The sequence below is a fragment of the Rhea pennata genome, chromosome 2, assembly GCF_028389875.1.
Source record: "Rhea pennata isolate bPtePen1 chromosome 2, bPtePen1.pri, whole genome shotgun sequence".
Taxonomy (NCBI): Eukaryota; Metazoa; Chordata; class Aves; order Rheiformes; family Rheidae; genus Rhea; species Rhea pennata.
Window position 1 is genome coordinate 144,855,452 of NC_084664.1, and position 26,856 is coordinate 144,882,307.

Consider the following 26,856-nt stretch of genomic DNA (forward strand, 5'->3'; position numbering starts at 1 on the left):
AGCTAGTTCATCATGCCAAGCTCATTCCAAGTCAGTAATAAAAATTCACAGCTGAGAGGCAGTCTAGTGCTTTAATTCTGGACTCAAATCATGAAACTAGTAGTCCAGGTATCAGGTAAAGATCTTTGGGAGCTTAGAAATGAGCAGCTGATTACTTGCTTGCAGGAAGAAAGGAGCAGGATGAACTGAACAGCTACAGAGTAACTCTCAAGTAGTATCAACTCATTGGTTCACTTATCTAATCCAGTCTTCACTGCTTTCCTCTCTTCAGGCCTCTCTTCCTCCCCCTCCTAAGTACACCTGAACTTTGAGAAATATGGATGGGAACAGAAAAAAAAAAAAAAAAGTTTCTATGCATAAAAGTTTCTATGCATTAAACTGAAATTTCTAGTTCCGGAATGTCCAACATACACAGGGCAGTACATAAATTTTCCCTTTCTTCTTAAGAGCCAAACTTTTAGTCAGTCCTTTGAAGCCAATTAATAGATAACATACTAATATACATGTACAGAAGACCACAGGTTACTACTCCTTCATATCCACAGGAAAAACTACTGCAGGTATAAGACAGCTAAAAATCACCAAGACAAACCAAGTACATTCTTGCAATGTGCTGTCTTGTCTTTTTTTCTTTTATTTTGTTCACTTACTCACAGATTCACAAGATTCAGCAGTTGGTAGTGGGTTACCAAGTCATTCATTAGTGCAAATTCATAGAGTTCAACTGTATGACATTTAGCCCTCTTAATCATTTTTCAGGTAAATCACACAAACTTCTGCTGCCCAGCGTTTGAGTTTTTGGTTTGTTTTAAAGCTTCCTCTGTTGTAACTGGCACAAGTGATAACTTAGGTGGATTTACACTTGAAATTAATTTAATGGTATATGCATGAAAATAGATTTACAGAATGTATTTGGTATAGTATGAAAAACCCTCAAATGGGGGAAGTTTCTGAAACTCTTAGGGAAAGTTAATGTAATACAGCAGTCTGTTGGGCCAGTTACACTGCTGCTGTTATCAAAGCTATTTACAAGTTTTCAGCTCCACAGTAAACTGCATTTGGAATGCAAAGCTGCAGACAATCCAATATGTAGAAAAATAAAATTTTGGCAGAATTCAGTTGCTGTTTGGAAAGATACAAGAACAGATATACCAATATTCTTTCTGAATTTACACTTTTAACAGTGCAATATGATATGTTACAGAAGTGTTTTTAATTATTCTAAGATCATTTTCATGTGTACAAAATTTTGTAAAAGTTAAATGTAATGAATTTACAGTTAATATTTAAAGCATAATACAAATGATAATTTTAAACATGTTTTTTACTTTATAATAGGAAGCACAGTTTGCTAAAAGTAGCATTTAATATAATTCACGAGTAAGGTTTTGTGATTTTGTTACACATCTTTGCAGTTCAGCAAATGCCCTCAATACCAATAAGATAAATTTTAAAATCATTTTATATTACTGTGTGCTTAGGACAAACTTGGCCTACATAAAAGAATGACAGGTTTTAGACATAGTTAATTCATGTACATCTGAATTTGTACAAGAACTTAAGAGGGATGGAGATACGTAATACTTAAAAACACTTTTAACTGTGCAAAGCTTATGTAATTTTCATTTGGGTTTACTAGATCCAATAATTGAAATTGAACATGAACACAGAAAGCAACGACGTTTACATTACCTTCTGTATACTTGTATATCTCAATTTACATTAATATTCTCTATGAAGTTGTAAAAAGGACATCACATTAAAAAAGGAGAAACAAAACAAAACAAACCTTGTAAGACACCAGACCAAAGAACAAATGTATAATAGTTTCTCTTTTATTATTATTTTTTACTTTAAAGATTACCTAACATCCTTGTGGCAATAACCCAAGGTAATATGTAAACAAATTTCAATGCTGCTCAAATGAATTAAAATATTCTGTTCAGCTCCTACAATAAGTCAGAACAGTGGCACCAATTGCTTTCAACATGAAATCACATTCATCTTATTGTACATGACTCTTGTGCAAGTCATAAAGGCTTTATTCATGACCTTGGCTACATCAGTGTAGTAGAGAAAGGGATATATCAGCTATTTATGTATTTTAAAAAATTAAACTGACAGAACATATTCTGTCATCTCAAATACCAGCAGCATCTTTCTACATATTTAGGATACATTTGGCCTAAGCCTTTAATTCCTTTTAGAACAGCCATGCAATAAAACAAACTCAGAGATGTTAAGAGAGAACATAGAGCAGTTTAAATGTCTTTCTGAATAATAAAGCCAAGATAAAGCAAATCCAGGCCTTTTTAAATGGCTGGAACACTTCATACACTTAAAGCTCTATAAAACTAGAGCCCATTAGTATATATATTTATATTTTTAATATATATCTTAAATAAGTCTTTTGTCTGCTTTCAAAATTTACGAGGGGGGTTTCTGGTCATTTGGAAGGGCAATAAATAAAAGTAGAAAAGGCTGAACTGTTTTGCATATCTTTGTGGAAGAACAGAGAACAATTATACTTTTAGAGTTCCAGAAAGATCACTGTACAGAACAAACAGCTTATATACAATTAAGTGTGCAATTTTAGTTGGCTGGGCCTTCTAATATGCAAGATCTCCTTTTTGACCAGAAGCCACTTCTACTCTTGACCAAATCCCTCTGTTTCTTCAATGGCAAAGAGCAGCTTCTCTTTTAGTTGTTCATAGCTCTTATACGGTGGCAAATCCAAACGATTAAAACTGAACAGAAAAAAACAAATACTTGGTAAGTCTATCTATCCCTGTAGAACATCACAGAACTCTATTACTATGGTAGAAGTTAAAATATTTTATCTAACAATTAGAACTTAAGAAATGGGAATCCATGGGATCTCACTGCTTTGTCATTTCTATGAACCCATAAAAACACATTTTAGAGGAATACTTTAAGGGAAAAAAAAGGCTGTTATCACACTGGATAGAAAACAGAACCTTAGAAGACTACAGAAAACCCAAGATACAGAGCAATACAGTATTCAGAAAAGGAAAGGTTCACCATGAAATTAACGTCATCCTAATTCAAGCATAAGCATGAAAAAGCCCAAGTTTTCTCTTCCCTACATATATCTAGGAAGTTTTTCTTCCTTTGACTTTGCCCTAACAAATTTCTGATACAGTTCTGTCTCATTGTCCTTCGTTTCCAAGGTTATCTTAGACAAAGATGTTTAACTCTTGTACTCATCACTCAGAAAATCAGCAGCAGTTGGAGAAAATGGTAAAACACAGGACCTTCTGCAGCAAACAGTTTTAAAAGTATTACAAATACTACTATCACAGGGTTGCCAAATGAAGGCATATTCCTCTTCAACAGACGCAGTATACATAGGAAGCCAATCACTGTATCCATTGCGTTAGTTTAGAGTACGAATGCCAAGCTAATAATCTGAAGTCTTGAAGGGAGCAAGGTCTAAAATGAAATTGTTCTGAACATTTGCTATGATTTCTTTCACACTAATTTCTCTCATGACTATATAGTTACATTTCACAATGTTACCATATAATAAACGTATCTAATAATGATATATAAATCTGACAACAACAAGATTTCTACTCAGTTATTTGATACTCTTTAAGTTAAATAATTAGGCAAATATCTCTGTTTTGTGCAAGCAGGATGTTATAATACTTTTGATGTATCTGATACTGACATTGTACAATGCAATAGCAAAACATAAGAACAAGGGAGCCAGTAGATCTTTCCATACCAGCATCTTAGAGCAGTCAAAGAAACTGAAGATGGAGATATCTGATTCAAATCAGATTTGATTTGATTTGTTATTATGCAAGACCAGAAGAGAGAACCACTAAAGGTACAGAAAGTCTATATATAACAACTCACCAAGTGTGACTTCTTGGTAACCAGGTTTCCTTACCAACTTTTTCAATGCAGAATTTTTGAGGACCATTACTTCCTGGAAAAAAGATTTAAAAAATGTTACCTGTTCCTTTTAAGTAGCGTATGTGACATAAGACATAGCTCAGATACAACAGACAGAATTCATTATGTGCTACTCAATATTTCACAAATGTGAACATTCATAGAAATGAGCCCCTTTCCTACTCGTTCATATATGTACATGGGACTTAAGATATAAGACGTAGATCAAAGCTGAGGTACATGAGGTGCCTGGTATCCATATATCTGCAGCATGGTTCTTCTGCAAGTGCAATAGTTGTAGTATAAACGTTCCAGTAACCTTTCACGTACCCATAAGTTCAGCAAATCCTCCCAGTGGTAATCGGCAAGTGCCAGTGACAAACTGCAAAAGTCGCATGCGAACCTCGTTGTCTGTCTCTTTTACAAACTAGATACAGAAATTCAAATTAGTTAATAAAAATCTCAGGCATTGCTTGAGAAAAATAGTAACCCCACAATATCTTTGAAAAAGTATGATTCCATTAAAAAAAAAAAAAAAAAAAAAAAACAGCACCATGAGAACAGCGCATCGTTCTCTATTCTGGTAAAATGGGGGGGTGGGAGGGGAAAGACACTGCTTTCAGATTATGTGCTATCAACTGTAACAAAGTGAAGACTGGCAACATCTCAGTACATAACAAGAATCTTTATGCTTATCTACTTCATTCAACACTAAAATATAAAGCATGGTCATAAATTAGTATTACCATTTGGATTAAACTCTGGGCATTTCAGGGCTTAAGCGCTCTCTGCATGTAACAGTCTCAGTGAAAGAGACCACTATTCAAAATAACTGATATCATTTGAAAAGGAGATTTACTGGGGGGAAGGGAGGAGAACGAAAAAAAAAAGGAAAACTGATAATATTTTAATAACAAAAGACAGCATCAATACTGTTAGAAGCTTGACTCAGAAAAGTCTGGATATTAAAATCAATATTTTTGCTTTATACATGTTGAAACCATACTCAGGTTACATGAATTTCTGGTTAACATAACTTTCAGTTACTTTCCAACAAGTTTGAATTTTTCTGAACATAAGGAAAAACCTTCATTGTGAGGGCAACAGAGCACTGGTACATTACTCAGAGAGGCTACGGAAATACTCAAAAGTTGTCTGGACGGGGACCTGTGCAACGTGCTCTTGGTGACCCTGTTCGAGCAGGGGGTTAGACTAGATGATTTCCAGAGGTCCTTCCAACCTCAACCATTCTGTTTATTCTGCTGATCAACATACCTGCCAGAACCATATGATCTGCTTGCTATTCCTAGTGTAATGACGATAAACAGTGTTCCGTTGCCAGTCTGCTAAATCAACCTCTTGCATACCACAAAGCATAACCTAGAAAGAGAATAATTTGACTACATACAGATCTATACACATATACTGAGAGTTAGTTCTGTTTTTATTACTGTCTCCCATAAGAGATACAGTGGTTCTCATTCCAAATGAAGAACTGCCTTTTTTTCTTTTTTCATTTTATTCCACAATTAGACTCTTCTTTACCTCCTTTAGAGAATCTTGTTTAGTTTACAGAAGACAAGAACTGTCCATGTTTTTAAGTGGTCTGAAGGCAACACACACCAGAAATTTCCGGTTTCTTCTGATTAATAATTCAATAATAAAATATATTAACTTCCCCATTAAAACCTTGCCTCATATTTTAATGTGATGACAACTACATTACTACTACCTCTACGTAAGGTAAAAGACACTGAAAAGTGCAAATCTGCAAAGTAACAGACGCAACAAAAGCTGAAGGTGATAAAAGCAAACCCTCCTAGAAAACTCAGCACTACATAAGCTAGATCAAAGTCCTTTCTTAGGCAAAATTCCCATTTAATTCAAGAAGCTTTCAGGACACTGTTCATTATACATAAGGAATTTTGGCAGGTCTCACAAAGCTAAGCCTAGCACTACAAAGCCTTTTGTCCCTGTTCCAGATCACAACACCAACACATAGCATAGGTCAGTAAACATGGTACAACTGACTCTTGTTATTAGCCCTTAGGTTAACACTTTGCGGACCTGCAAAGTCCATACGACTTTCTGTCCTGAAGTTTAATAACCCTAAGTAGCTATCCTGTGATAGCTATCCATGCGAAACTGAGCAATTACTATACACTAGAATCAACTTCTGTGTAATGTTAAAGGTAATTGTACTCATCTACCAGGGCAGGAAAAGTTTTAGAAAACTAATCAATTTATCTGTGATCTCACATTCTGATCCCTTAATGTAATGTTACAGAACACATTCCAGAACTGAGGATTGAATCTAAAATTCACAACTCCTGGACAACATAGAACACAGATTCAATAAAAGCACCAGCTTTTGGTCACAATTAACTCCCATCTCTGCTGTTAGACTCTTAATGTTCCACAAGCAGTCAAATGTAGCATACTACAGGCGAGAGATTCAAGCCGACCTATCCATTTAATCATTCTATATATACACACGTTCCTTCCCTAAAGGTAAAAATGCTGAAGAAAAAAACATCACCTCCAACTCCTTCTCATCAAAATAGTGTAGCCATTGTAGGGGAACAACTTCATTAAAACCATCAAGAAAAGCTTTGGTTTGTTCTCTAACTCCCCGAGAAAATCGCCACTCTGCCATTAACCTGGGAAGGGAAAAGCAAGCATGAATTAAATATCCACTAGCAGTCAATACAAAAAAATCAAACATGTATCACTGTGTATATGTTAAATTGAGGTAACATTCCCTCCAATTCTGCTTTCTTATATCACTATGATTCCATAGCATATTGACATTATGACAAATCTCCAAACTCAGACTAATAGTATCAAGATTAACTAATGTTAATTTCCACTTCCAAAAATATAGCCTTTTATTATCAACCTCTCACTTACAAGAATTAGCAATCTTTTAATAAGAAGGCTGCTGTTTGGGCATTATTATTTTGTTAGGGCAAAATTTCTTCTAGCTTAAAATGTGCATAATCTTACTGTTTTGGTGGAAGAAAAGTTTCCACTGATTTTAAGATATTTTGTTCTTGAGCAAAAAAGTGTAGACAGAAAATAATTTTTTAAAAATGTCGATTTTAATATCTGTTACTATGGTTGCTGAATACTTCCACAATTATAAGATTATTTCCAACTTCAACACAGAGTATTCCTTTTCTATTTGAACTATTTGAACATTTTCTATTTGATCTATGCTAAGATTCAGAGGAAGGAAGATGTAATGGTATTTTAAGTTCCAACTCAAATAGTCAAACTATTTCTGAATATAAAAAAATCTGAAGGTAGATATAAATACACACAGTTAATGATAAGTTAAATACTGTTAAAATGGCAATTTTATATGCAGCACAGGGATATGTATTGTAATATAGAAAAGGATCTAAGTACATGTGCTTTTGAGATTGTGCTGAATATATGTATCAGAAATATAAATTTGGGAAAGGAAAGGCAGTGGTAAGGATTAGGAGAGGAAGTAGCCAGACCTCAAGATCTGCATTTTAGTTTCTACAGTGACAGTAGCCTACAGAACAGCTGTGAAATCCACTGTCAAATTTATGTCTTCTGTCCAACTGAACTTGTGACCTTGAAGTTACTTAGCATCTGTTTGCTCATTTTCAGTTTCATTTATTCTGTCTCATTGTGTATGTAACAACACAGGTCACCATCTCCCTATCAAGTCTTTTTTCAGGGCATGGGACAGAGGGAAGGAAGAGGAGAGAGATCAAAATATATATACATGTCATGTGTTAATATACCACTCTATTCACTGTTCTAAAAGTTATATCATACAAAAACCCAAAACATACTGGGCCAAAAACTAATACAGCCACATAAGAAATACTGAACACTTTTTTCAGCATCTACATCTTCCTACCCAATATATTCTTCTTTGTTCTCCTCGGTTACCAAAATATTTGAACCTCCTGATTTCAGCTCATGTGAGGTTACTTTTCCTAAGAGCTCCATGTCCACACAGAAGTACATTTCCAAGTTACATTCTTCAATGTTGTTATCCCTGTAGGGTGGAAGAAAAAACAATAAATTCTAAGCAAGCAAACAAGTAAAAAAAGTTATAAAACAACAGCAAAAACAAATCTACAAACCTTATCCAAATCAGGGAGTTGTAAAATTCAGTATCGATAGATTCTAGGTCCTTAATAGTAAGTTTCTTGCTCAGCATTCGTTTGTAGAAAGGCAGAGAAAAACCAGTGTCAATAAATTTTCCATGAAACAATGCCTGTTAAACAGAAAGCAAGTTGTTTATATTGAATTGCTGAACTTACTGAATTATTTCAAGACTTTAATTCTTCTTATTTTCTTTCTCCTTTAAATAATAAAAAAGCACCAAGTAGCAGTAACAGCTTGGTATTTAAAAAGAATGAAATATAACAATAAATGGGAAGAAAGAAAATACAATTAACAAAATTAAGCTAAGCATATGCATCAATACAAATTAGAAATTCTTAGATTAAAAAAATATTCAAAAAAAGGATAAAGTCTATGAAAAGAGGAAATTACTAAGTTTCATCCTTTTATATGGATAGGGGTACATTCCCACTGTTATTTGATCCTAGTTGGGTAGAATTTGGGTAGGATTTGTTACTACATACAACCTTCTTGCAAAAATCATCCTTCAGACAGCGTTATTGCAGCTTGCAAAAAACAATTAAAAATGCAAGCACAGACTGCTTCTGAAAGAGCCCTGGAGATCATTTTCTTTATAGGCGAATTGTAACAGAACTGAGAAACAAAATTCTCCCTTCCATTCCAAAGTCAATTTGAAAATACAAACATTGGTCACACTTGTCTTACCACATATCGAAAAAGGATGCAATGCGCTGTATATACACACACATTGTTAACCTCTACAATACTGCCTCTGTGCTTCTGAAGTTTGACAGAGCAAGTTACCACCATGAAAACATTAATTTTCTTCATCCTGATCCATTATACATCATTCACTAGGGAACACCTTTAAAAAACTCATCCTAAACATAGCCTATGAAGTGCTTTTACTGCTTCTCTCTCCTTTACTGCTTCCCTCTCCTTACAGCTGAAATTTTATGAGATGATGAGTTGATCTAACAGCCCATTTCCTCCAGAAAAAGACAGTTTCCATCTTTTTTCCGCACTTCCCAATCTCCACTTTAGAACCCAATCTAGCATGCATTTCTTCTGCTTTAGAGAGTTAAAAAGGGTCCTCCAAAAGGCCTTTTTTAAATTTGTCTAGATTTCTGATGGAAGAAATAACTGAAGGAAGTACGTAGACAAACTACATGGTGAGTGTAGTACCCAACCATATGACTTTCTGCTTTTTTGCAAAGAGCAAACTCTTAAATCATGTCATTTAATATCCACAGTAATTTTGCAGTAAAATATCAAAGTTGCAACAGCCAACTCTGTTTACCAGCTTTTTTTTTCAAAATAAAGTAATATATTTAATCTTTGCATTAAAACCAGCCTCAGTGGCAAATATGTGTTGATATTTCAATGTTCAAAACCAGAAGAAATCTTTATGATCAGAGAGTCGTAACTGTTTCGTAAGAAGGCCAAGATCTACAATTCCATTTAAAAAGACAACCTAGAATCCTGAAAATTATTCACTCTTGCATTACCATCTGAGCTATTTTAATCACTATAGGGTATTCCAAAAAGTGCATACAACCTATACTGCAGACAGTATTATCCATTACAATCCATGAAACAATATATCCAGACTTTGGAACTGACCACATTAAACACCATTAGAATAATATCTCCCTCAGAGAATTTAAAATAAAAATACAAAAAACTTCAAGAGTTTGTCTTTTTAAAGACCTCAAACCATTTTAATTCGTTCTCCTCTACAATCTATACTTCATATGAGATAGCTTTCCTAAAGTTAACAGATAGGTGTAGTTCAGCTACGGATTTATCTCACTCCAGGAACAAAATCCTTGACTAAAATAAACAGGATTCACTCTAGGATGTAATTTGCTTTACCACAGATACTTGTCAAAACAGCATTACAGCAAGCTGTAAAGACAGGCTATTGGAGTGTTAACCCAGTGAAATCAATTTTCCATATAGCAGAGAAATATGGAACTTGGCCATAAAACTCTTAGTCAGAGATGTTACCACCAAAAGTGAACAATTTGTGTCTTACGAGCAGCTGTAAGAAAAGCCCTCCCTAAATCCAAAATCTAACTTTTTTTTAAGTCTGAAAGTCTTTTTTCTACTTAAGTTACACTTTGCTTGTATTTACTCCATCTAATTTCATGCAAGAAACCTTAATGACAGGAGAAGGAGTCAGAATCTTCAATCTGCAAACACACTTATCTACTCTGTTTGGTTTCACTGTTCACCGTGTTGTGAGATACCCCTGGAGGCTACCTGTAGGTACCATGATGATTATAGGGAAAGAGGACCGTATCAATAGATGTAAGAAAAGAAACATGGTAGAGCAAAACTCCATTATAGAAACTTGGCTCACTGATTGCAGAAGGAGTAATGATACAATATTCCTGTTAGCTTTTAGTTGAAGCAAAACCTGATGGCAGAGAAGCAGGAAGCTATCAGCTCCCTGCCAACTTCTGCTCTCCCCAATATCTGACCTTTGTGTTCAAGTACATGTGTTTGAACTAAGGCTTACTGCACTCTGCAAAACATTTTTGACTCAAGTTTTTCTAATAGTGTGATGTAGATACTAAGTTTAATTTAGGAGGCTTTTTGGGAAAATACTAATCACATTTTTCAGAGAATCAGTATTCAGACACTAAATCAGGCATAGAAGAAAACAGCAGTCTGCCTGAAGTACACGTATCTAAATGCTAAGAATATGTTGTTATATATAATTTCATGATATTTCATCATCATTCCAGCAAGCTTCAGTGTGTAAGAGACTTGATTCTCAGGAAACGTTCTAGGTTCAAAGCTTTACATACCTTAATCGTCTCTCCATTAAGAAATTAAAAGAATCTTTTTAAAAAAAAGTAAAAAGAAATATGACTCAGGAATAAATTTATAGTTATAGCGAACAACAAAATCTTTAAAATCTAACCTACCATGGCAATAAAGCGCCCAATGAAACAGAAATATGAAAGATGATCAGGATTGATTGTTGATGCTGGATTTATCTGCAGGCAATAGTTGCTCTTGCCAGCATATTCAAATAGGCAGTACATAGGGTTCAGTACTTCATGGGAAAGCAAGAAAAACCATTCTCTAAGGAAAAAAACATATATACACATAAAAACATCAGATACAGATGTTTATCACCATTCCCCTTGGGTAATTAGCAAAATTATCTAAACTTAAACTTAGAAAAAATTATAAACTTAACTTAGAAAAATTATACACTTAAACTTAGAAAAATAGTATAAACAGTTCTGTATTATTATCACAGAATAATATATGGAATCATATGCTTCTTAAATATATAAAAAAATCCATCATTAAAAATGTTAATGTTACAAATTCATGACCTCCAAAGTTTAGAAATTGTTTTTAAGACTGTCACCTTTAACATGTCCCTCACAGCACAGGTTTTTGTTGTGTAGGGTTCTAGCTAGAACTGGCCACAGGACACAGAATCAGACTGTTTTTCTAAACACAGGGTACCAAATTGGACAGAACACCGAGTTTAGCCTGCTGAAGACCGAAGGGCAAATCAGGTGCGTCAGCTTGCTATATTTGTATCAATGCACTATTACATTAGCAAGTCAATACATGAACACTTACTCAGTGTCATTTAACTGTTCTCAGCTAAAGTTACAATGAGATCCATGCTGCTTCTCAACTTCACTTCCAAACTTTAGCCAAGTCTTATTCCTAAGCCTATGAAATTATAATACAAACACATTTCTGTTATTTATTTATTCTGCTGAATTCTGTGACTAACACTGTTCAGTTAAATTCTTCTAGTGTCATTTCTCTGGAATATTTGGTTTCTCTGGAAGAAATTTCTTGAACTCTCTTGGTTCCCATCTTATGCACAGTGTCAGCATGATGGGGACACTAATCAACAAAAACCCATGGATTTCTCCATTTATTTATTTTTTGTCTCCATTTATATGTTAACCAAACTTCTTTTTAACATATTAAGTTACAGCAATGACAAAACATCTTTATATTAAGAAACAGGAAATAAAAAGAATCTATCATTTATAACTACTTCTAGTGCCCTGAATCTGCAGCAGAACTGAAATATTTGAGATGAGTAATTGGCAGCAGCAGTCAATGGTTATTCTCCATAATAACCATGGATGAAACACACTTTATGTATGATTTTCCTGTTATCAGACTTTCCTTTTGAGTTATATTTTAAATTTTGGAAAAATTTATGCTCTACTTCTTTCACACTCCTGTCCAGGCTACATATTCTGCTCATCTGCTGTTACTTCATGTCTGCTCTATGCTCTTCTTGTTAATGTCCTTTCTGCTCGTATCAGCCCGAATCTGGTATTTGTTCATTTATTTTTCCATAATCCCTGCCTCTGGAAAAGATGAAGTTTCTGAAACAACTCAGTTTAAAACAATTATTTTGTATTTAAAAAATCCAGTTTAGATATCAATCTTTGTCAAAGAACTGAACAACTGAGAACTCAGTTTTACCAGCGCAAAGCGTTAACCTGTAACAATAGGCATTGCTGCCAGTTCTTCGAACCCAATACATTAAAAGCAGCTAGAAAGTTTAGCCAGGTGAAACTGCAGAAGTTGTTTCTTTGCCAACAGAACGACATTAGAAATCAGAGTTGCAGTGTAAATAAATAAATAAGTCAGTGTATGTACATATATATATATATATATATATATATTTCTTTTAAACAAATTTTCTTTTACCTTGCCAAGCCACCGTAATCCAATCCTTCTTCTCCTCTGAATATAACATATAATCTTCTCCTCAGATCATAGGGTTTTAATGCCATAATCTATCCAAAAAACCCAAATAATTATTGTAATAAATTGATGGACTTTAAATGCAAATCCTCCTTCAAATTCAGACTTTATTAGATACAGAAATGCCATATATGCCAATGGTTTACGCACATTCAAAAGCAATTAGACTAACTCATGAAACAATCTGCAATCAACAACTACTGAATACAGAGACATCAACTCTGACTTAATATCTCTGTGCTGCACACTGCTAGCATATAGATGAACATATCTGGAACTTATCAGTATATGGCTGCTCCGTTACATTGCTCCCAAGGCATCCATTATAGGCCCCCCTAAAGGTAAAATAGGCTAGGAAGAGTTTTTCATCTGATATATTAGAGGGTTTTCTGTTTTAGGCAAATCAGAATATATTTTACTCCAATCTAAAATAAGTGTAATATATTTTCATTAATATTATTATTCTTCATTATTATACAGTTGTTCTTGCTTAGAGAATCCACTTCAAGAGGTTTTGATGGCACACAGAAGGCAAGGATTTTGATTAGTCTTACAATGTCCCCTAGAAATCCCCCTTTGGCTAATACCAGAGTAAGATTACTTTCTTTGAAGGACCATTAATCTGAACTGAGTACAGCCGTTTTTGTTCTTATGCTTTTTCTTGATAAACACAACAAAAACTGCAGTCTTACTTGCTGGAAAGAATCCTCAAACAGAGTCTGTCTGGATACATTGATTTTCACATGGCTCGGCAGTGCATTGGACTGTAATCATAAAGTAGTAATGTTAACAGGCAATACACAAAAATATTAGCTGAGCTAGCCCTAAAAAGTAAATAATTATTTATTCAGTACCTGACACAAGTAACGGAAGTGAGCAAGTTTCCACCTAAAGCTGCGTTCATAAGCGATCTGTGGCCCTTTATTTCTGTAAGGAAATATATTTGAGATGCATTAACTACACAGATAGCAAACAGTACATTCAACTCTAAACAACATCTCGTAGCTTTCACTAATGCAAAAACTTTGATCATAAGAAATGATCACCATGGAAATCTAATGTATACTCCCATTTCTTTTTGTATGGTTTTCCAAAGAAACAAAATGTAATTGATAGTTCAGTATATCAGTCTGCCACATCTTTCCCTTTTCACTCCACTTTCTTCTTTTTAAGGCACTAGCCAATTACTGAGTTTGAGAAAAGGGCAAAGATCTTGAGGATTTCAAATCCTTCAAATCCTTATCATTTTTTGTGAAAATTAGAAGCTAGCTAAAGGACAGACATCTAATTTATTGCATTACTGAGAAAGACTGCAGTACGAACTTAGTCACATTAGTCAACAAGGATCAACATAAGATATAAGGCTTTGTAAGTTTATCTGTTTGCAGAACTAGGAAGGAATTTATACTACAAGGAAGGAATTTAAACTACAATAATCTGTTAGCTCTTTGAATTAAAGGCCATCAACATGTCATCAGAAATAAATCTTACCCTACATAAAAGATGTTAAGACAGCAACCATCATTTGGGTGAATACTTCTGATAAAACTATTTAAAAGAAGATTCACATATAAAATTTTGAAAGTATTCAGAACTACTTTGCTTAAGTTTTAGTATTGCTATACAGTGTAACTACAAGGAATACTCTTTACAATCATTGTTTCCTTTAAAAATTTAACTATTAGTTATACTAGTTGAATTCATGTTTATGTCACTGCCCTTTAAATTTCTGCATTTACAGTCTTGGAATCTGAACACTGCACAAAAACTATTGAATCTTAAAGCAGTACCTCAGAGTGCTGCACAGATGAATTGATAATTAAATCTTAAAATTAGATAAATTTACAAAAAACAAATTTTTTCATAATTTAGAGATCAATTCTAACTAAAGTATAGAAGAAAGTATTGTCTTCCAGAATGAGAACTTCATCATTAAGATACAAGTTAAAACATTTAAAAATTAATTTAATTTCTCACTTACACAGAAGATTTCCCGGTACGAGGGTCATTGAAGGTGGTGGTTCTCATATTATGATCAACAAAGTATCTGACACCTTCTCTAGTGTATCTGATTTCCCAGCCCTCTGGAAGAGGGTCTTCATTTTGTAAACTGCGGAAGAAATTGTAGATAGTACTTTTTCCCCCACATCATGAAACTTAACAGTTAAGAAAGATCTTTTCATCTGCACGGTCAATATACACACCTACCCTTGGGTTCGAGGGTCTTCCCACTGTGTTGTCTTTGTGTTATGATTTACAAAATACACCCTATCATTTGAATCCACTCTCCTTTCTAGGGGAAAAAAGCAAAAAACAAAACTATACAACAATTGCATTCCAAATTCTGTAATTACTGCTTCCTGAAATCAACAGCTGATTAACTTACCCCAACCTGGTGGTAAAGGCCCAAGCGGATCATTTTCTGCTGACAACATTGAAGCCTATTTATAAACAAAACGACACTCAGTATTCATAACATTCGTATTTCTTTATCTTAATGTATTTTAAGATTACAACTAGTTCTGAAGTCTATCCATTCTGTAAAAACGTCATGCCACTTTTAGTCTGTTTTCATGGAGAAACATAGATTGCATGATAAGAATCATGATTTGTACGCTTGCGTCAACTGTTTCCAATCTTACATCCCTTCCTTTCCCTTCCTAAAGCAAAGCTGATAGACAGCCAGTAGTCTCAAAGATGTGAAGTTCATAAAAGTTTTGTGAAAATACGTGTCAGCAGATAAGCACAATGTACTTGTTCTTGCTTGATTTAAGAATATGCTTGTTCTTAAGTATGATCTTAAGTCTTAGATGACAGGAAAGGGATGTTACAAAAGAAATGACAATGAAAGTTTTTTGTCCTTTATGTCATAGCACATTCCAGAAAATTTACTCCCTAGTTAAGCTTTCCTATTTGCAGGAATCCTCTACTCTGAAGATAGTGCAAACTTCAACTGAAGTGAAAATGTGCTTAACCATTAATAAATACATTTCAAAGTATGCATGGAAGCACAATGACTATCACCAGAATAGGTTGTCTTTACTTCCTCTGAAAAAAGGATATGTCTTCTCTCAGTGTCTGGCTATTTTCAGATTTGGTTGTCTTTGGAAAAACAGTTGTGTTCCACTAAAATATTCAGATGTTTAAAATTATACAAGATGTATACCAACATATAGTAAGGTTAAAGAAAAAAAAATCAAACAACCTAAATTATTATTATAAACGATGCTAAGGCTGTATTATGCTGTAACCTTGCAGAAGCCCCCATTAGCTTCCAAAGGTACAAAACACAGGAGAATATAAAAGGCAGAAATCCCATAGACTGCAGGATCCATGCTCTATGTAAGAGCATCCTCACACCTTTTGGACACTAAAATTCACCTACCCAGTTATACGCAATTGGGTTTTTTATGCAGAATGAATTTTTGGTAACCAAAAATTTGGAAACTGGCAACCAATTTACACTTTCCAAAGAATATTTTAAGGATCACTTTACTACCAGTACTGCTTTGGCTTCACATAGTATGTGTAATCCAAAGATTTCAAACCCACTTAGAGTTTACAAACAGCAAATTCAGGCACGAAAAGCTACAGTATTTTCCCTGTTTTCCTCTGAAAGAATAATAGAACAAGCATCAGAAGAAAAGGCAGTGGTTAAATCCAAAATGAATCTAACTTTCTTTTTCTGGCCACCAGCTATTAGTTGCAAACAGAGAATTATCATCATTATTTCAGCAACAAATGAAGTTAACTTTTCTTGCTTTTAAAAACTATACAATTACAGTCATTTGTAGTCAAAGACTTCTGTGTAGTGAGGATAAAAAGAATAGTTCCTAATAAAAAAAAAAAGCCATCTGTCAAAGAACTGAACGGTGGTATGATCGGGACATTTCTGATCACCTTAGTTGGTTCCGAGAACTGTGTGTGTTCGCAGCTTAATGTACATTTAGCAGAACACAATGAAATGCTAGGCAGTTGCATAGCATAAGCCAGATTCAATACCAAAAGCAGTATGCTATATTAACCCGGGTAAAGTATTCATTGATAGAGTCACACTGTTTCTGCTACCTTCCATCTCTCACAGCTAATTCAGACATGATAACACATTGTGCAGGATGCATATTCTGCATATGGAAATTAAGGTGTCAAAACACTATACGTGCAGTATCCTTTTTCTTAATTAGTAACAAAGGCTCATCCTTAGAAAATATTTAGTAACTTTCAAAGATATTCCCACATACTAGCAAGCTTTGAGCTTTCAAAATGATGTGAAGTAACCATCTGCAGGATGAACAAGGCTGTTCTAACTAGTCATTACTACTTTTTCCATCAAGCAGTAAACTTTAATAAATATAAATAATAATGTTTGAACATTTTTAACATATGCATTATTTCATACATATTTTGTAAGAAGATAGTAATATTTAAAGAAAGTTAACTTAGTTCTTCTAAATTGTGGGGTGAGGGTAGTGTCTACTTGGATAAGTATTAATTTTCTCATGTGTTTTAAAGAAACTATTAAGTACAAGTCTGAACCAACTTCATTTAACTCCTAGGCTAGGACTCTCTGCATCCACAGACCTAATTTTCCTTTTAATTTAATGGGACTATTTTATTCAGGTACCTGCTTTGAAGTAAAGGATGCTACTGTGTTTTTATATATTTTCCTCCAAAAGAACAAATCTAGCTCAAAAAAATTCTTAGGACCAGGACAAGTGAGGGATTCAGACTGATACTTATTGATTTCTTTAAAATGCCCAAGTTTGCTTTGTCTCACTTATGAAAGTCTCTAGGACTGGATCTTTTGTTAAGAGACTAAATAAAATTCTTACAACCAAGTGTTTAGAGTGACAGTGACTTGCAGGCACCACCATTCTTAACTCTCAAAAAATAAATTATCGTTTTTATCCAACTGCATTTTTCAATCTGTCTCAAGTTAGTCATAATTTTTTCTTCTTGTTAAGCTTAAAAAGTGAGCAACTATCTGAGAGAAATTGAAAACCATGCAGGAAACTCCAGAGTTGAACAGATGCATAGGCTTTCAAAAGAGGTTTAAAGAAGAAATTACCACTTTTATTGATAAAAGATTCTGAATTACTAGATGAGCTCGAAATGCCCATAAATCAATATTCAAGTTCCTTTTCAGTTAAGGTAGTACTTTAGCTTTATCTGCTACTATTGCAATTTAAAGTCTTAAGCATCACACAATCCTCAATGTTCATGTTAGGAAACAGAAAGGAATAGGTTTGTTCTTTTTTCTTTGAAGCAGATTTCATTTTTCCATAGAACCAAAATTTAAATTACTGATATCAAACTTCTTAAAACACATACAATTGAACAATTATAAAATCACTTTAGAAAAAGTTCAACAAAAAATAGTATACCTCTCTACTAATTTCTACATATTATTTAAAAGTTACCGAATAGAGGTATCGTTGGTTAAATTGTTGCATAGCTCCCTGCAGTTGATTACGTTGAGATTGCCACTGCTCAAAGTTCCTGACTGATTCCATTGTTGGTCGCTGCCATGTTGTTGTTCTGGTATTGTGGTCCACATAGTAAACTCTTCCACGATCATCAACTCTTCTTTCCCAGCTAACAAGAAATAGAAATGTTAGCAGCTATGCATTTTTCAGTAACATTACAAAACTGATTTTTTCTTTATGTTAAATTCCAAGGCCGTATTTCAATCGAGTACAGGCAGTCACAGCCATGATTTTATTTTCTAAAGCATACAAAATATCACTGGTCTCCCTAGCTTTCTGTACAAAGACAATCATACTGAACAAATAGACCGCAGACAATCGCATGGTCCTCTCTCTCTGCATCAGTTTTATCTTTAACCATGACCATGAGCAATGTTGGGAGGTTTCACAGAAAACACTTTGCCCAAGAACCATAGTTTGGGAACCATGGTACTACACGTAATGATGCCATCTAAAAAAAGGTGGTAAAATGTACGTTATTTAATCCTTAGTGATCAGAACAAACATTATAGATAACACCAACATTTTTATGAAAACAGCTGCAATTAATATAATTCTAAATTGACTGAGAGTTAGAATTTCTTCCTATATGATCCTTTATACAGTCTTTATGAACTGCTTACTAAAAGTAACACTGTACTTCTTTCTGTACAAATATTAGAAAAAAATACAGTACTAATTAGATTTAAATCAAAGGAAGTCTACGTTACCCCGGAGGTAAGGGCTGAGGTCTTTCCCATGTTGTAGTTCGTGTGTTGTGATCAACGTAATAGGTTCTACCATGAGGATCCTTTCTTTGCTCCCATCTTTAAGACAAAAAGACTTTTATATAAGACGAATCTGCTTTAAGATGGGTATGTTTCACTAGGATTTAGCTCTCACTAAGCCGAAAAAGCACTTTGCTGTCAAGTAAGAGTGTTATTATCCAAACCTCACTCTAGAAGGCCTAAGACAGCTCAGACTGGAATACACATCATCTACTTCCTACCCGAACAGGTTTCACTGTAAAGACTTCTTCAAAGGACTTGATACATAAATGAGCATGCATTAAATATTCACAAACATTTTCAAGTTCTATTTAAAATATGTGAAAACACAGCCAAGTAAGTATCTGCTCAAGGTTTGGATGTTGAAAGAATCTCAGTCAAAATGCATTTAGAGATTCTTCTCCTTTCATAAAACACTATCCTTGTGATTCCTAACATACACTTCTCAAAAAAGAAAGGGAATTTACATTTGAAGCACTGTCTCCTACATGTAACAAACAACAGGATCTTTCAGAGTGAACCCGAATGTGTGCTAGCAGATAACTGTCTTATGTATCTATTTCCTGATCTGGTAAATAATTCTCTATTTGAAATCTTTGGGGATTATTTCTCTAAATTTATTAGCAAAACTCTTACAATGAAAATGGACAGAGGACCAAACATTATCAGCAATTCTAGTTTCATAGTGTTGAAGACTGTAATAATACAACAAATAATATTTACACATGGGAGAGGAACAAGAAGAAACGTTAATTGAAGAGCTAAAGGCCTTGTTTGCATTACACAAAACGTTTGCTTTTCTTATATGCGCAATTGTATAGCTCCTAAAAAGGTATGCAAGCTCCCAAAAATGTAGAGAGAACATTTTGTCTGCCACACATCGGATCTGATGTGAATTTCCTCACTAATATAGACTATCATATAAAAAAAAAAACTATAAAATGTATTCTGCATTTCAAAAGGTTAAATGCTAGCACCACAGGAAGACGGAAAGAAAAAGCAGCATGTAATAGACTAAGTCAGTAAGGCTAAACATAACAGAGACTCAATCAGACTGAGGAGAGAGGGAACCAGTGGTCAGGGAGAAATGATAAACTGAGGTATGCGGCCACAGTAGGTGCTATATCTGGAACTCATGTCCCTGTCCTCAACTGGAAAACATACACAAAAAAGAAAAAAAAGTGAGTGAATGAGTGTACCTACCAACATACCATAGGAATTCCAACCTACAAAGAACTTTAATTCTCTAAAGAACTGAAAATTAAAAGCTTTGTATCTCCTCCCTAAGAAAATACATTTAATATTTTGATTTTTCTAGATTCCTTGCTTTTGTGTTTTATCCAACTCCAAAAACTCAGCTGCAATGTCATTAATTACTTGCTGAACCTGCTTCAGAGAGAGTAGGTACAAGAGAGTCTCTCTCCAAAAACTTATCTACACTGGCATACGGTATACACACAGGGTAAGAAACAATTTCTACATTCAGAAACTGCTGCTCTAGATAATAGTTAAAATATTACAGAAATGTTAGGATTTTCAGTTAGTTACTGAAGACATCTTTTCATTCATCTGCAAAAATTAAAATCAATATATATATTTGAAAACAAAATATATTTTCAGTTGATGTCGCAGGACATCTTCACTTTTGTCTTTAACCTTTGAGACAACAGCAGTAGTTTCAAACACTGGTAAAATTAAAGGTTTCTAGCTGTTCTTAGCATGCACATACACTTCAAATCTATATTTACAGTGTTATTGGATGTATACATTGCAAGCACCTACAAGTATTTAGGGTACTTTACTCATTTTTCCTTCTCTGTAAGTTGAATCTTACTACATTCTTACTAGTTTAAAACCAAAGAAACAATGAGTTATGACCCAAGTATGAAATAAGTTTGAAAATATTAAATAGCAATCTTCACGTTCAGCATACCCAAGTGTTCCTCTATTAAATCAACATTACTATCTCAGTAAATCAATTGTTAGTTTCTCAGACAAGAGCTACTGGCCAGTCAGACTAGCACAGTATAAATTCTATTTAGATCAAATAATCATGCTTCAGCCAACTGACCTGCAGTTGGCAATCCAAGTAAGAAATAAAATTTCTTGCACGCACAGTTAGAACACCAAGTTAGAGTATAGCATTAAAAACAAGCCCACATACCCTGGTGGCAAAGGTTCTGTACTGGCATTACCAGGCTGCTGTCTTACAGATTCTCCAGATGTACTTGAGGAGGATTCCCTTGGTTTTGCTGCGTCTGCTGCTGTACTGTTTCCAGAACTAGGTGGAGCACAGTCTGTTGTAGCTGCAGCTTCAAGTCCAGCAGACAAAACAGGTAACGTAGAAGTGTGGCTTTCAGAACAACCAGTTGCTTCTGCTGTAGACTGAGGTTCTGCTGCAGCATTAGTGCAATCTGTAGACATGGGAGCTTCTTCAGAACCTATCTGAGGCTCAGAGACAGAAGAACTACCAGCTTCTGGTGCAGCGGAGGATGACTCACCATTAGCTGAGAAAGAAGAAATAAGAACATTTGCATATCAGAATCTAATGATTTTCTTTTAATTACTAATTTAAGGGTTAGCAAAGGAATAATAAATGTTTACATCATGCCCATCTATAATAATCAGTTTTTTGTTTAACATGACAAAAAGTCACAAAACACCAACTTAATTAAACCTGCAATTAAAACCGACAATCTGTGAACCAACAAAAAAATACATAGTGAATTTAGGTTAACTAAATAATCTCAAATTCAGTCACACTCTCTATACAACCTCAACCTTACTGAGGTAATTTCTTCCTTGCTTGCTATTTTGTTCAATTCAATGTTATATTTTGCTTCTTAGGTTAGCAAAAGTAGACATCTGCTTCCCAGAAAAAGTACAGCTTTGAGTTTGAAACCTCACAACTTGTATCAAAAAAATACTCTTCATTAGCATATGATGAAAGGAAAACATTAAGGAATAATTAACTATATGAAGTATAGTAAGTAAAAGGCAAATCTCTGCGGGGGGGGGGGGGGGGGGAGGGTCTCAGACACTGAGCTTTGCAACTAACCAAAAACCACCCACGTGTGACTTAAAAAAAACAAAAAAAAACAAAAAAAAAACAAAAAAAAAACCCACTCTCAAATAAAGGTCAACTGGTCCTAATAAAATTGTATTTGGTTAATACAAATAACTTAAATAGTCCAATGACTGAAGAAAATGGGTTTAGAACTATTAAGTAAGTTATAAAAATGGGTTTAGAATTATAAAATAAATTAAAAATTAACTAGTCTTTCTACAGAAAACATAAAAGCTATCTAATGCATAAGCTCATAAAAGGTCATAAAATCCAGCAGACATGGATTTGGGGAGTAGGGACTAAAGACTACTTTTGTACTCCCAAACCCTTGTGGTTAGCACTACATCAATCAGTCATTTGCAGAGCTTAACAGAACAGTTATCTCAGCACACCAAGATCTTGCCTCAGACAAATGAAATCAGGTGCTGTAGTCAGGAGGATGCCTGTTAAGAGCAGTGCATTGCTAACATCATTCCAAAGCTTTCCTTTTCTGTACCACTAATCAACATCAGACACTGATAATTCTATTTAATCTTGTCAGCTTGCAAGTCCTTTAGAATTTGTGCAAGACCAAATATAACATTTCTACCTAACAGCATGCCATTAGGTTACTGTTCTAAGGACTGACACGTAAGTGCTGCAATTGCTCTGTACTTATAATCTTACTGATACAGGTTTGTAAAATTTATCCCTAGACTAGTGCCTATACAGACACTATCCCATCATTTTAAATAGTTTGTTTATTTTAGTTTTGTATAACAAAATTTATAGAAACAAATGGCTGGATTCTACTTACTATTTGCAATTCTCTGTAAGGTCAGCAATTGCTTGCTTTCCCAGAAGGTTATAAAAACAGGTCAAAGAATTATGCTGTTCTAGAACTGCAATCAGCAGCACATATTGAAAAGCATGTATTAAAATTAGTACATCAGCTTATATATATATGTATGTTCTTTACATGCATAATATTGAGCATGATTTTACAGGCAGCAGCAGATCTGTAAGATCTGCAGAAAAATTGCTTTTTAAACACAACTGTTCCAGGACAATACATTACTACTTCCAGTCCACACTTTGTTGATTATTTCAAGCAAATACAAAGCATAGTATTTATTGGAAAAAAAAAAAAAAAAAAAAAAAAAACAACTGCAGACAATCTGCTCAGTTTCTTCACACTCCTGTTTTAATTAGGAACATTTATTTAAATGGGAAAAAAGCCAACTGAAATTTTGGCTCTCATAAAAAAAAAATCAATTTATCCACATAAAAAAGGAAATAGGATTACACAATGAAGTTAGAAGCAAAATAGCAGTGACAAACATCAGCTCTTTTAGTAAACTGATCTCCAAAACAGATCTATAAAATTTTACATTAGCTGATTAACTTACCAATTAGATCTAAAACAGCAACTCTGACAATATCACATGAAATTACAGTATTGCTAGACACAATAGTGGAAAAAATGGGTATCATCAACAAATGCTGGAGACCTGTTTTATGCCTTGCATCAAAAAATATCTCTATAACTATGTACAGTCATTGAAAACTGTGGTAATAGTGGATTAGTGAAAATTCAGTGAAAATTCCATCAATATTAGTATTTAAAGAAACCAATTATTTTTGCAGTTTCTCTATCCTACAGACTTGAAATGGATCTCAGTGATAAAGGGAAAATGGGAGCAAGGCCTAAATAAAGCATATGCCCTTTGGCCTTCAACTGAAAGTAGAGAGGAATCAAATTCAAATTCTCTAAATAGAGAAGAGCTTCAGAAAAGGCCTAATTTAATTTATTACCTTTTTAAGTTTATAATTGTTCCTGCCATCTTCCTGCCATTCCCACATTTCCCAATCCATTACAAAAAGTTTGACAATCTCCATTCTCTTTTTATTAATAGATTGCCTATTTCTGTTTAAGGGTATGTGTTTTATCTGCTATCACTATCATCCTTCTCAAACAGATGAGAAAAGACAGAAAGAGCTTAAACATAATCATGATTAGGCCAAAAGTTCTGTCAAAGAAACAACAATAAAAAAGGAAAATATTTTCCTACTTAGTGATACCGAAAGTTACTTGTAATCATAATCAATACCAACACTTTGTGCTTAAGAGGAAAATGAGATTTAATATTTGTCAATATTTGTTTTGAAACAGTATACCTTTTCAAAAAATGAAAGACTAGGAGGAATCTACAACACATTTCAACTCAGAGGCTGTCAGTTTCCCTGACAGCACTAAAAAGCAGCTTCATCTAATGGCAAAATAAACCTAATTATAGTTATTCAAATTAATGCTATGAAAACAATTTGACTCTAAAGTCTCACAGTGTTTTTATTACCGTTTTTTCCAGATTTGTGCTACAAACTATTTTGTAAGAAGAGTAGTTCCTTCTCTCCTTTATAATACAGAAAAGCTTAGTACACCATAGTCATTTTTTTTAAATGAAATTAAAAAAAAAAAAAAAAAAAAAAAAACAGGAGAATTTTATTTCTTCCTCCAGACAACCAGTAATGTGATTTGGTTATCTGGTAAACAGTAATGGATGTTTTGCATGCTTTGCATCTTTCCCATCAGTTCTCTTCTCTAACGAAGAAAGTAGGAAAAGCTAATGCAGTTTAAAATGGAAAAACTTCAGAAAAATAAAATTCAGAGAAGTGAAAATACAAGATTAGAAGTTCAAGCCCAGAAACATTCTTCCAGTAATTCTGAAATGTAACAACAGTGTACAGAAAAAGTTCTACTTCAGATTCTTTCAAGTAGACACAACAGCCTTACAGAACATGGTTTCATAACTCTCCCACTCTTACCAGCACTGTTGACAGGTTGAGCAGCAAGTGGTTTTGGTGTATTTTGGGGTCTGGCTGCAAGGTGAGGAGGAGATGGTGTGTTGTCTCCATTAACAGCTTCTATACAGAACGCATTCTGCACTACAGAGTTTGAAGGTACTTGATTGTCTAGCCCATTGGAAATGTCACAAGCAGATCTTGGCAGAAATAAAAATTCATTTTAGATTACAACAAATTAAACAGCAATGTAATTAAACCAAATCCCAAACTAAAATACTACAAGAATCAAATACAGAAACTGAAGTAAAGTCACAGCAGTTCACAATACTATGTTTGGAGACCTAGATAATAGCCAAGTTGAAGACCAAAGCAATTATTTGCAAAATGCAAATTTAAGTATCTGAAATCTTCAAAAATAAAAACTGAGGATTTTCCATTTTCACTTTATCTTTTACTTGTAATGACATTAAAATTGAGTCAAGCAGACTGATTACTCTGCCACATCTTCCAAAACCACCTTAGTGACTCTTCCAAAGCTGCAGCTATCAGCAGAAAAACTTCTCTTGTTTAGCAAGTGGAACAATTGATTTTGCCATATCTGCAAAAGTTATTTTAGTATAACTTAACGGAGTAAAAAAACTCTCCCTTGGTAAAAGGAAAATACAAGCAGCTTCTCTAAGCATAGGCAGGATGCATATACAAGCACAGGCAGCTTCATGTTTATAAGGCCACACAGAAACAGAAGTAGCATAAGGGCCTGTGAATGCTAAGCCCTGCTCGGTTTTACTATTTCTAATTATATCTATCCCAAAATGCTTGAAGCCATTCATGAGACAGAATCACATATTGTAAAACTTAAGTTTGATGCCAACTCCTCATCATTTCAAGAAGCAATAGAGATTTATTAAGGCAGAAGTTAAACAGATATCAAAAAACAGGAGAATGTTAGCAAATCCACTTTTCAGAGTGGGAAAAAAAAACACAGAATTTCCATGCTACCCTACACAACTCCAAAGAAGCAGTATTAACAGAAAATTAAAATATTATCCCTTTTCAATTTTACACTACAAATATGATTTTCTTCCTAAAGACACACACAGAAACTACCTCAAAACTTTGTTTAACTTTTTCCTGTTTAATTTTAAACTGTAAAGCAAAACTGCTGGATAGTTATATGGAAGATCTGTAATCAAGACATCAGCATCAACAGCAGAATCTCAGTAAAAGCTACTCCTGGAACAACAATAGTTGAACGGAAACAAATGATTGCTAGTAATGTTTCAAAAGACTATTCAGGTGCATTTCAACCCTTCTGAAATAACCGTGAGCAGTGACAAAGCCTTCTAAAGAAAACCAGGGAGAAATAACCTTTTATTCTCATTCCCTAATATTGTGCAGCCATGGGATTACCGGGAGAAAACTCCGTATGTTCAAGAAAAGGAAGTAGAGTATGCAAGAACAAACATGTCCCTGTCACTCAAACGCATAGTAGCCACTGCATCCCATGCCAGGATCTTAAAAGGGAAGGAGTTCACTGCAAGGTAACCAAGTGGGCCAGTAACACTAAATTGATACGAATATTGATCTACTTGACTCCTTTACTGGTGGAAGCAATCTATTCCTACTTTTCTCAAGGCACTCTCTGAGCTGGTACAGAGATAGAGGGCCAAGAATGAAACTTGAAATCGATCTTAAAGCTTTTTCTTGACACTTTAGGTTGAAGCAGGCAAACTACTTGTTCAATGCTCTGAATACTGCTTCCTAAAGTCAATGCAAGTCTGTTCAACAACTTCCTGATCAAGACTTTAAAAAGGAACTGGCTGAGTGGGGAAGTCATTATGCTCTTTCCTCTTCCTTAGATTCAGATGGTATGTTGTAAGACATTGTTAGAAATGCATAGAAATGGCTCTTAAAGAGCAGAGGAAAA

General features: G+C 34.3%; 1 protein-coding gene across 3 annotated transcripts in view; it reads right to left on the bottom strand.

The window, feature by feature from the left end:
* Positions 1–600: 600 nt before the first annotated feature.
* The window catches only part of WWP1 (WW domain containing E3 ubiquitin protein ligase 1), a 59,006-nt gene continuing 32,750 nt past the window's right edge, over positions 601–26,856 (bottom strand). For all 3 annotated transcript variants that reach the window (XM_062570535.1, XM_062570534.1, XM_062570536.1), the window contains 18 exons: positions 24,951–25,126; positions 21,243–21,585; positions 19,022–19,117; positions 18,246–18,420; positions 15,212–15,266; positions 15,034–15,118; positions 14,807–14,935; positions 13,680–13,752; positions 13,518–13,589; positions 12,769–12,857; positions 10,992–11,151; positions 8,052–8,185; positions 7,823–7,963; positions 6,464–6,584; positions 5,200–5,304; positions 4,255–4,351; positions 3,886–3,958; positions 601–2,747 (listed from right to left, as the gene is read on the bottom strand). In XM_062570535.1, coding sequence (XP_062426519.1) covers positions 2,648–2,747; positions 3,886–3,958; positions 4,255–4,351; positions 5,200–5,304; positions 6,464–6,584; positions 7,823–7,963; positions 8,052–8,185; positions 10,992–11,151; positions 12,769–12,857; positions 13,518–13,589; positions 13,680–13,752; positions 14,807–14,935; positions 15,034–15,118; positions 15,212–15,266; positions 18,246–18,420; positions 19,022–19,117; positions 21,243–21,585; positions 24,951–25,126 — 2,224 coding nt within the window. In that variant the 3' untranslated portion in view covers positions 601–2,647. The remainder of the gene's footprint in view (positions 2,748–3,885; positions 3,959–4,254; positions 4,352–5,199; positions 5,305–6,463; positions 6,585–7,822; positions 7,964–8,051; positions 8,186–10,991; positions 11,152–12,768; positions 12,858–13,517; positions 13,590–13,679; positions 13,753–14,806; positions 14,936–15,033; positions 15,119–15,211; positions 15,267–18,245; positions 18,421–19,021; positions 19,118–21,242; positions 21,586–24,950; positions 25,127–26,856) is intronic.